The sequence below is a fragment of the Echinops telfairi genome, unplaced genomic scaffold (genome assembly GCF_000313985.2).
Source record: "Echinops telfairi isolate 266 unplaced genomic scaffold, ASM31398v2 ScPeMD7_22;HRSCAF=79, whole genome shotgun sequence".
Taxonomy (NCBI): Eukaryota; Metazoa; Chordata; class Mammalia; order Afrosoricida; family Tenrecidae; genus Echinops; species Echinops telfairi.
In genome coordinates this window covers 2398828-2410078 of record NW_022103919.1, presented here as the reverse complement: position 1 = coordinate 2410078, position 11251 = coordinate 2398828, and the positions used below count along the sequence as shown (strand labels likewise).

The 11251-nt window shown below is 53.0% G+C and overlaps 2 protein-coding genes and 1 non-coding gene across 3 annotated transcripts in view; 2 read left to right on the top strand and 1 right to left on the bottom strand.

Annotated features, from left to right (window-relative positions):
• The window catches only part of LRSAM1 (leucine rich repeat and sterile alpha motif containing 1), a 42969-nt gene extending 35651 nt beyond the window's left edge, over positions 1–7318 (bottom strand). The window contains exons 1-6 of the mRNA XM_004713356.2: positions 6599–7318; positions 5054–5158; positions 4586–4642; positions 4042–4086; positions 2591–2668; positions 1477–1545 (exon numbers count right to left, since the gene is read on the bottom strand). Of these exons, the coding sequence (XP_004713413.1) occupies positions 1477–1545; positions 2591–2668; positions 4042–4086; positions 4586–4642; positions 5054–5125 (321 nt within the window). The 5' untranslated portion in view covers positions 5126–5158; positions 6599–7318. The remainder of the gene's footprint in view (positions 1–1476; positions 1546–2590; positions 2669–4041; positions 4087–4585; positions 4643–5053; positions 5159–6598) is intronic.
• On the top strand, positions 7221–10919 carry RPL12 (ribosomal protein L12). The gene is made up of 7 exons (XM_045288612.1): positions 7221–7339; positions 7923–7996; positions 9150–9248; positions 9620–9701; positions 10093–10179; positions 10610–10722; positions 10870–10919. The coding sequence occupies exons 1-7, from the start codon at positions 7303–7305 to the stop codon at positions 10873–10875; spliced, it is 498 nt and encodes a 165-aa protein (XP_045144547.1). The 5' UTR covers positions 7221–7302; the 3' UTR covers positions 10876–10919.
• Positions 9898–10026, top strand: LOC115869177. The gene has a single exon (XR_004046040.1). It is a non-coding gene; the product is annotated as a small nucleolar RNA SNORA65 (small nucleolar RNA).
• Positions 10920–11251: the final 332 nt, after the last annotated feature.

Genomic DNA, 11251 nt, shown 5'->3' with positions numbered 1-11251 from the left:
ATATATCTTATTTACATGGTCCCACCCACTCATCGTGTGGGAGTCAATACACAAACTCGAAGCTACTGAGTCAATTCCCACCCCTAGGGCCAGCGCAGAACTGCCCCTGGGGGCTTTTGAGACGTTGACGCTTTCAGGGGCAGACAGCCTCATCTTCTCCCATGGAGCAGCTGGTGGGTTCAAACAGCGGGCCACTCTGCCACCAGGCTCCTCGTGGTTAGAACAGCAAGCTTAAGCCACTTACTGCACCACAGCAAGGCAGCCTCTAAGGACACCGATGTGAAGGGACAGGAAAGGAATGTATTGGCAGGGATTGGAACCGACTGGGCAGGTTGGATTCCAAGGGTGAGGCCCTCGTCAGGAGGTGGCAACACAGGGCAGGGAGGCCAGCGGATGGCATAATAAGCAGCCATTAAAAACAGACGAGGGTGGAGAGCGAAACAGACACGGACAGAATGCGCTCCATGACTGATGAATCAGAAGGACGGGATGAGTTATCAGGTATCCAAAACTGTCAACACTGTGCATCCAGAGATAATCCCACTGCACATAAAAAAGCCCCAACCACCGACGCCGAGGGCTTGACTGTGGCTCCCTCTACATGGTGGCAATGACTGTCCTTCTACCACGGGTTCTGTCCATCCCTCCCGGCCTCCATCTGTAAGCATCTCATCTGTAAGCATCTATCACCCATGTCTTGGGGTTGCTCATTCAAGTCTCGAATTGGCTCTTCCACCTGCTGGGTAAAGACACTGCCCTTGCTGAGACTGCACTCCAGGAGGGGAGGAGGTCAGAAAGCAGGAAACACAGAGTTGGTAATTACAGGGGCAAGTAGTGTGGGCAGGGGACTAGGCAGGTGTTGGGCGAGGCTCCTCCTGAAGATCTGCTTGGACCGGGATGTGGGAGAGACTGCTCAGAGGCGGTCTTTAGGCAGACAGCTGAAGGGTGAGCCAGGCAAAGGACAGGTATGTGGGCAGGAGGAAGTGCCCGTGCAAAGGTGCTGCGGTAGAGGAGCAGTGGGGAGAAAGGCCGGTGGGGCCCATTGTCCAGGGTCTTATTGGTCACAGGGAAGAGCCTGATGTGGAAATAAGTGCAGCGGGACAACAATAGGACCTGCCCTCTTAAAACGGCTATGAGGACAAACGGGCAGGGCCAGTGCAGGGCTTATCCAAGGCCGGGCACAACGTGAGCGCTCGATTACCCAGTCTGAATTCCTCCACTGTAAGGGGTTACACTCTTCGGACCCTTTTGTGGAAGCTTCTGAAGAAATTCCAGCAAGCCTCTGCCCCAAACCACACTAGTGAGACACCCACAGGCCAGACTGCAATGGAGAGAGGTGCCCTCTGGTGGCTTGAGGACACCGAGGAGGAGCGTGGTCTACTTCTAGGAGCCAGAGCACTGGTGGAAGATGCCTGTGTGAACGAAAAGCTTCCCCCAGGCAGGCTGGAGGGGGCCTTCTGGGTCTCGAAGCCATACCTGGAGAGCCGTCAGCTGTCCTATGTCATCCGGAAGAGCTGTCAGCTGGTTATCGTGCAGGTCCAGAACCTGCAGGAGGAAGGTAAGTGTGACACCAACCAGCCACCAGATCCCAGGCTCCCGATGGGAAAGAAGATGTCTTGGGGCTGCCTCAGGCCTCCGGCGTTGAAACTGGACGCAGCCACCTTCCACACAGCGGAACTTGGATCATCCCCCCACTTCTGTTTTTCAAATTCATATGCCCTGTAGTTCCTTTATCAAATGTTTTCTATTACTGTCAAGTGAAAAAACTACGCCATAAAATAGCATGCCAAGAAATTCATGTCCAAAGGGAAAACACCCCATAATAGGCATATTTATGCGTGGAAGAAAGACCAGCAAAACACACAGCTAAAGATTTGACAGTGGTTCCCCAGAGAGAAAAGCTACATATGGTATTTTCCTCCCCCCCTCACCTTTATGATATTAAGGAAGTAACAGATTACAACTTGGGATTCGTAAAGATTTGGGGTATAGTTCCCCCCCAAATCATTTTATTGGGGGATAATGCAGATATTGTCACCTCCTGTCCCGTGAGGTCACATCTCACACTTAGTATGACTATGTCTCTGTCCAGGAGGAGTTCAGTCAGGGGTGGGTCTTTCCTGGTCACTGGAAAGGGTGGGGACTGTGGTTATCTCTGTAACTCCCAACCCAAGCACAACACAGAGAAGGCGATCCAATCCCAGATCAATTATTGTATTATTGTTTCAGACCCAAACAACAACAACAAAACCAGACTCACTGCCATCAGGTCAATGTAGACTCATACCGATCCTACAGGACAGGGTAGAATTGTCCCTGTGAGTTTTTGAGATTGTAACTCTTTATGGGAGAAGCAAGCCTCATCTTTCTCCCTTGGAGCGGCTGGTGGTTTTGATCTGCAGACATTGGGCTTAGCAGCCCAATGCAAAGCCACTACGTCACTAGAGCTCCTTGCTTCAGACTTCTCTGGCAGAAACAGTAATAGAGGAGACACAAGCAAAGTCTCCCTGGGCCTGGACCAGGGCCAGGGCCAGGGCCTTGGTGAAAGTGCTGAATCCCAGAGGTCAGGGGGAAGGGCCCCACACAGTACCTTGATGGATGCAAGACTCAAGAGGCTGCAGGATTTGGGAAGCAGGGAGGTGAGGTGATTCGTGTGGACAATCAGCACCTGTGTGGACACCGTGTGAAGAAATATTAGGTGGAAGAACAGTAACAGGTGGGGAAGGTTGAAGGCAAGGCGGCTCGCCCAGCCCAGGACACAAAGTGGCCCTGCAGTGTCCAATGGCACGGTCACTGCTCTCTAGGGCACAAGCGACGGGGGATGCAGCTCAGGAACATGGAAACTTCGAGTCTGGAATCCAAACCCACTGCCATCAAATCCATTCAGACTCACAGCCACCCTATCGGACAGAGGGGAGCTGTCCTGTTAGGTTTCTAAGGCTGTGTCTCTCTTTTTAAAAAAAATCATTTTATTAGGGGCTCACACAACTCTTATCACAATCCACCCATCCATCAATTGTGTCCAGCACATTCATACATATGTTGCCATCATCATTCTCAAAACACCTGCTTTCTACTTGAGCCCTTGGCATCAGCTCATTTTTGCCCCTCCCTCCCTTCTCCCCCCTCCCCACTCCCCCCTGAGCCCTTGATAATTTATAAATTATTATTGGCTGTGTCTCTTTATAGGAGCAGGAAACCTCATGTTTTTTCTAAGGATGACCCATTATGCCACCAGGGCTCCAGGTGACCTTGAAACCTGGCGCAAGGAACTCTATTTTCCATCCTAATGGGGTCCTGAGCTTACCTCCCTCGTCTCCATGCGAACAAGGGGCGAAGAAAGCTCTGTGTCCACGGGCTGCCACGATGAAGAGCAAACTAATGGGCCCAAAGCACTTAGCCGAGACTGGCGTGCGGTCAGGGCTCGGGTCTGGCTATTTTGGGTAGCTATTCAGCCCCTGCTTTAATGCCAGTGGGGATACGGTGCTCCTATTTTTGTTAGTGTGGAATGCTTTCTGCCCGAGACGCTACATCTCGAATACTCTTACCTAGCTGCACTCAAGGCGGCCGTGGTTTTCTGAAAACAATCACGCGCTTCACTCTTCATCTCTCCTGGATGAGAGCTATTAGCTGAGTGCAGCTAAGTGGGGGTGGGTGGGGGGAGTAATAGCTAAGTGTAGCTATTCCTGACAATGAGGCTACAAACTCAGTACTAGACAATCTATAATTTCCCATCGCGCAATGAAGCCTGACATTTCCGAGAGAAGAGCTATGTCTTCCTTTCGTAGACGAAGACACTGAGATGTAAGAGTTTGAGGAAACTTCCCCAGCCATGAAGCCAGGGAGGGACAGAGCCAGGATGGGACCCAGGGCTGTCCTGCCCGATCCCTAAGCCTGCTCTGCTAGCTGTGGCCATACACTGCAGGCTGAAAAGCGAGAGAAAGGAGGGGTCTATGCCCAGGGGAATGCTCCCGAAAGCCTCTGTGGTTTCACATACGCAGGGTGCAATAAGCTCGTCTCTGGAAAGGAAGCCCATCTCACCTTCTTCTGCAGCACTTTGCATGTCGCAAAAGCCCCAAACGGAATCTAAGAGGCGAGAGAGAAGCGTCAGTATCTCCCTTCTTGCCAGTTTTGAGCGTGTTCCCTGAGTGGCTTACATGGGAGGGAGAGCCGGCAGGACCAGGACAGGTATGAGAGGCTGCCGCAGAGAGCAGCTAAGCCTGGGGAAAGGCTGCTTAGGGGTGTGGATGGAGATGTGGTCAGCCCCCTCTTCCAATCGGTGGGCAGGAGCTGGCTTTGCCCTCCCCAACCTGCCCCCAGTCAGGAGCTCGACCAGGGCCATGTTCTGCACAAGCTAGAGGGCCCCAGACTCTCCTGATATCTTAGGGGCCTGTGGGGCCCTTTTCTTGCTAGACTTGATTTTTGGAGACTATGCTGAACTAAAAGATCCCTTCAATTCTTTTGGGGCAAGAGCAAAATCCAAGGACACATGTCCTGGCTTTTAAAAAGGTCTGGATCCAAACCTGTCTTTCTTAGCAGTACAGGTCATATTAAATGTACACCCCGAACACTGGCCTCAGTTTACCTCGGAGAGCTCACATTTGGAGATGTCAAGAATGTCGTCTGCCCCAGCTTCTTTTGCCTACGGGTAAAACGAAGAGAAGATGTCTTCAAGCAAATCATCTCTGCAGAGCAGACACACCCGGAAAAGAGGCAATGAATCAGCAGAGGAGCTGCAAAGGGGGAACAGAGATACCCCCACCCCCACCCCAGTCAACTAGACTCTTTGTAGGTGGACCACCAGGCTCTGCTTCCACAGAGCCCGAGCTCCAGCAGGGACAAGAGACTGAATGGACACCGATGAGCGTGGTCAGCATGACAGAGGGGGAGTAGGGTACTCCTGGCGCACTGACAGGGGCTTCAGTGGTCTGGTCGGCGAGGCAGGGGGTTCATCCTTACAACCCTTGGTTTGGGGAGGCAGAAGGGAAGCAGCCTTGGCTCCTGAGGCTGAGGAAGAGATGGGGATGAGTTAGAGGAAAACACTGTCCCTCACCAGACACATCTGGTACTCCAAGCGTTTCCGAGCCTCATCGCTGGGTTTCCGCTTCCGGAAGAAGAGCGGCATCCTTCGCTTTGCCCAGAAGTGATCTTCAGGACACTGGCGGGGTGAGGAGGGCAGTCAGGGCCTGTGGCATTCCCTCCTAACACTCAGAATAGGTAACCCAGTAACCCGGAGCATGTAGGGGATGTGGGGGACTGAGGGTCCCACGAGGGCAGGGCTGTGTGGATCTCACCCATCAGTCTGTCCCTTGTGCTCCACATTGCAGGTGCTTAGCACGCTCAGTCAACTAGATACAGTAAGAAGATCACCTCCGTAGCAGTCAGGTGACCCACATGCTTCTGTGAGACCTTAAACCTAGCCTTGGCCCAATCTGGGCCCCCATCTCTGCTCCACGTTAGACAGGGGGTTGGGTTGACCTAGAAATGCTTCCTCAGGTCCATTCTAAGAAGGACTTTTGATGACTGATGCACTTGGCTGATGAATCACTTCGAGGCCCTGAAATACTGTCAGAGCGATACCAGCAAAACCAACCCTGGGGGAGCCTAACTACATCGAACCCGGGGTTCCTGAATGATAATAAAATACAAATTAAAGAGCAATCATCCGGCACCTTAGCAGCTTCATAGTTAGGGGTCACTCGATTCTAACCTGTCTGTAAGTTAAGACATGGAGGGTCACGGCCTGGTGATACAGTCTTCCAAGTCCTTATCCTGTCAGCACACACTGCACACTGCCCAGAACTCAAAGAGGCCAGCTCACCACTTGCCCTAGGTCTACACAACACCACATATATCACTGCTCACTAAAGGACACGGATGGGGCAGGAAACAATCAACAGGGCGGTTTATACTTTGGGATGAAACACGGGGGGGAAAAAAACAAACGAAATCCCATAGCAACCCTACTGGACAGAAGAGAACTCCCTCTTTGAGTTTCTGAGACAGTTTCTCCTGAGGGACACGAGTGTTTGAACCTCTGACTTTTCCACCAGCAGCCGAGTGCTTAATCACAGCCCAGTCAGGGTTCCTTGCCCACGGAAGAGCACCTGGTCTAGATAAGGAACACTTAATGAACACGAGCCACGTAGCGCCACGCATCTAACATATTCTGGACCCGCGGCCGATTAACGAGCTGGGTGCGACAAATCGGAGATGCGTGCAGGATACACTCAGTCCACCGAGTGCGTGGTAGAGATCACAGGGCCCCGCCCACAGGGGCGTCGGCTGGGGATGCTGCCAGGCCTGCAGAGCCAGCTCAGGCCCCTCTGGGCACCGCACTGCTCACCCCCCTGTGCCACCTCTCATCTCTCCCTAACGACTGGCTCCTCATCCCAGCTCCCTGCTGACCAGCTCTCGCTCACCCCCTCCCTTCCCAAGGTCTAGCTGTTTCCACCCTCTTAATGACTTAATGACCCCCCCAAGATCAGCTCTTTCCCACAGGAGCCAGCCCTCATACCACCCATCCCTGGCTGGCCAGGTCACGGCCCGAAGGATAGAACCACACCCATCCTGTGTACCGGGGAGAGCCGCACCAGACCTGGTTTTGCAGATGGACAGCCCCGAAGTTCGGGCCCCCGGGTGGGCTCCAAGGCGGATAGGTCACTCGGTGGGGCTGGTCATGGATGCCAAGTCGCCAACCGGGGCCGGAGTCGGGTCTCTTCCAAAAACGCAGGAGCTAAAGTCCTGCCAACCGGGATGACTACGTCTGAGAGGCTGTGAAGCGCGGAATCCCAGAACTTAAGAACTGGAGCGGATTTAGATCTGCTTAAAATTCTTTCGGCAACCAAGATGCATAGACACCACCAGGAGAGAAGCAGAGCACTCCGGGGGTTGTCAAGGGTCCCCGAGGGGGTGCGGATCTTTCAGGGGAGAGGCGGTGCCCTAGGACGGGGACAGGGACCCCGGGGTGATAGCAGGGCTAGCGATCCCAGGAGCAGCGCTCTTGTGCCTGTCGTCGCCGGAACGAACAGTCTCGAGATCCCCTGGGATCGCCTAGCCACGGCTCCCCGCGGTGCCCGGCCCTCCGGCCGTGCCCCTGTGGTGTTTGCCCACAAGCAACCCAGCTGCAAGGGCGTCGTTGGCCGGCTGGGCGGAGACTGCCGATCTCGCGATAGCTGGGCGTTCGAAGCTATATCCGACGTGATCAGGGCCACTTCCGGTCTTTCGGCTCGGAGGAGGGTTCGGTGCAACTCGCTTCGGTCGTCCCGCATCTGGGTTCATCCGACACCAGCCGCCTCCGCCATGCCGCCCAAGTTCGACCCCAACGAGATCAAAGTCGGTGGGTGCTCTGGGTGCGGCCGGGGCTGCCGGATGGAGTTTCGCTCCTCGCCGCGGCCCGTCAGGCCTGCGGCTCCCGCCGCACCGGCCTTCCCCGCGTCTGGTTTTCGACCCTTGGCCTTTTAGAGGCCTTCTGGGAGCTTCCGGTGCTGCGATCAGGGTGCGGTGCGGCCCTGCTGGCGTGTCTTGAACACTGTCTGGGCCTCCGATTCCCCACGCGTAGATGGGGAGGGAGGACCGGACGAGCCGTGGCGCTTTGGCGGCCCGCACGCCTTAGGGTAAGGCTGGCTTCCGCTTTGTCTGCTCCCCTGGGACCGCTGGCGGCGGCAGCTACCTGCACGCCCCGCCGTGAGGCGCACGTGTGCTCGCGGCCCCGAAGGCCGCTGCCCCACGTGCACGCGTTGCGGCCCACGCCCCAGGGAAAGGAGAGCGCTCGCTGGCGGAGCGAGAGGGGTGCCCCCCTCCAAGGTTTCTGGCTGACTTGGAAGGAGGCTCTGGGTGGTGGGGCAGCCTCAGGGAGATGCGGAGTGGGGGGCTGTGGGACGGGGCTGCCACTGTGACCACTGATCCTCTCTTTCTCCCAGTGTACTTGAGGTGCACCGGTGGGGAAGTCGGTGCCACCTCCGCGCTGGCCCCCAAGATCGGCCCCCTGGGCTTGGTAAGTTCTTAAACTGTCTGACAAGAGTAAAGGAAACGTCTCCTTGGGAGTGGACTGGAACGCACGCAGCAGGAACCGTAGAAGGGTGGTTGTGAACAATCCCTGGCGTAAACCCGCTTTTAGCAGGTCCAGGGCCTGGCTTGGAGAAAAAGCATGGCAGGGTTTTGGGGACCACGAGTGGTTTTGCTACTTACTGGGCAGTGTGTGTTGGTCAGGAAAGTGAGCATAATAGCATCTAACGGGGAGATTGGGGGTGAATGAAGATGGGAATTTAATAACCGGTCCATGACTCCTGTAAATGTAAACTTCTCAAGGCTCAATGCCATCAAGCCACTTGTAACTCAGTGACCCTGTAGGACAGACTAGAACTGTCTTGTGGGTGGTTTCGAATGACTGATCTTGTGGGTTAGCAACTCAATGTGTGACCTGCCACCAGAGCTCCTGAGTGCAAACGTGTACATAGAACCAGCTTTGACCTTACTTGCTCATCTCCCTGTGAGCACTCCATGTGACAGTGTTTAATGAACTTGGGTTTCCATGAATATCTTGGCACAGTTCTGTTCCAGATACACCCCCCAGTCATAAGGCCTTAGTGATTGCTAGGGGAGTTTAACGTAGTCAATGTCAGAGGGAGTCAGTCCCAGTTTGGCCGGCTGGTCTGAAGTGAGAACCTGGTGATTTCTGATGTAACTACTGTAGCCACCTGTGCACTACATAATCCCTTTGGAGAGGAGGAGGGGTTTGGGAGTAAGGGATTTGACCATTGTGACCTTAAGCCTCCAGTTAATAGCCCTAGACCAGCAGTTCTCAAACTGGGGGTCGAAGACCCTCTCATAGAGGTCGTCTCATTCATAACTAGGAAAATTATAATTATGAAGTAGCAATGAAAATAATTTTATGGTTGGGTGGGGTCACCACCACAGGAGGAACTGTATCAAAGGGTCACGGCATTCGGAAGGTTGAGGACCACTGCCCTAGACAAAGAATATTAATGTCTTGCATATTAACACAGTGCTTTCACTAGGTAAAGTTGGGTGCTTCAAATTTTAATGAATGCTGGAAAGGGGAGAATCTAATGTTGCAGGTGAGGTAGCAAGGCAGATCTTGAAGTTGTGTTTTGGGGCACAAAGTGATTGCATGTTTCGATTTATAGTCTCCAAAGAAGGTTGGTGATGACATTGCCAAGGCAACCGGTGACTGGAAGGGCTTGAGGATTACTGTGAAGCTGACCATCCAGAACAGACAGGCCCAGGTGATTCATTCATTGGGTGTGAGCCCTGGGAGTAGACCTGACCCAGCTACAGTGGTTGGGAGAATTGAGCTGATGGCCTGGGAACATGGGCTGTACACCCATTCAGAATATATATAACTAGCTGGAGAACCATGTGCTTACCAATTTTGGGAAATGGGAACCATAAGATGGGTTTTTTTTCCCTCTTTTATAAGAGCTTGCACCTACAGCAATGAAGTAGTTCCTGCTTTTGTCCCCGACCTTGGGAGCACAATTTCATGTCTCCTTAGCTAATAAGACCCTGTCAGATTTGAAGATCCCTTGAGAATATATAGCTTGGCATCAGATGTGAGGTATGGCTCCTTGACATCTAGAATCTCTCCTTCCTGTAGATTGAAGTCGTGCCTTCTGCCTCTGCCCTCATCATCAAAGCCCTCAAGGAGCCACCCAGGGATAGAAAGAAGCAGAAAAACAGTAAGTGTCCCTTTCCCCCAGGAATCTGCCCAGTGGTGGCTTGCGATCCAGTGTTTAATAAAGGGTTGCGTGGCCTCCTCTATCAGAACCTGGGGTTAGCTGTTAGCCGAGGAGATGCTCCAGAGCCAAGCCCTAGTAAAGTGGCTTTTCCACAGCCTGACTTGAACTCACTGATTTGTCTATAGCAGGCCAGCCACCCGCCACTGCACCCGACCATTCTCTGTTGGCTGGTGCAATCCAGTGGTGAGCTGAGAGTAAACCCCAGCTTAGGAAACAGGGTTGTTCTTCATGTGGATGACTCTGTGCCGAAAGCATGGGGACAGTCAAGACAATGATGGTAGACTGGTGTGAACTGGGTGGCCTTGGTTATGACCGGTTTTCTTTTCTACAGTTAAGCACAGTGGTAACGTCACTTTCGATGAGATCGTCGGCATCGCGCGCCAGATGCGGCACCGATCTTTGGCCAGAGAACTCTCTGGTAAGAGCAGGACAGCTTGGAACGACCTTGATTGGGATGTGTGGCTGAGACCCAAAACAAAAGACTGGCTTACGGTTGTGGTGGCCATCTTGGGAGAAGCATTGCATCTGGGCAGCCCTGGAGACTTTGAGTCTAGATGGAACTCTGGGTTTTGGAGTGCCATTCCTGTTTCCCCAAATGGAGTATTCCCAACCTAGTATGAGAGTGGACCTGTATGTTGTGAGCTGACTCTTATTAGCCTCAAGGTCAGAAATTCAAGTCCACCAGCAGCCACTTCTTGGGGGGGGAATTGGTGAGGCTGAGATCTGTGGAGGCTTTACAGCCTTGGAGACGTTTGCAGTGTAGGGTTGCTGAGCCAGGAATGACTCACTGTGTTAGGTGGTGGCCTGTGAGGGGGAGCTGCACTGAAGGCATCTTCTCTCAATCGCAGGGACTATTAAAGAGATCCTGGGGACCGCCCAGTCTGTGGGCTGCAATGTTGACGGGCGCCACCCTCATGATATCATAGATGACATCAACAGTGGGGCCGTGGAGTGCCCAGCAGTAAGTGACTTCCACTGGTTTTGTTTGGTTAAAATGGGGAGTAAAAGCTATAATGGGAGGTGGCTTGTTGATAAAAATGGGAACGTTCTAGGAACTGGGATGGGAGCATTTTTATATTGATAGGATTTCCTTTTTTTGTCTTCACAGAGTTAAGAACTGAAAAAGAAAACAATAAAGACTCATTTAATAACCAGCAGGTTTTTTTGGTGTTGGTTTTTCTCAGGGGGTGTGGATGGTCAGTGGACTTGAGGTGCCAATTGGGTATCAAACCCTCTGGGAACAGTTCAGATGAGGATGTGTTGTGGGTGGACACTTGATATTTATCGCCTGGTAATCCTTGGGATGCATGCTCCATCTTTGCCAAGTCTCATCTTTTAAGGTTTTTATCAGTCTGACCTGTTGCATACTGTCTCTTAAACTTAGTGATGAGAGTAATGGACTGAATAGCAAGATACCTGGCACTGAGACAAACTACCTATTGAGCCATTAGAAGCACCACCTGGAATAGGGTTTCTGGGGTGCTAGACTT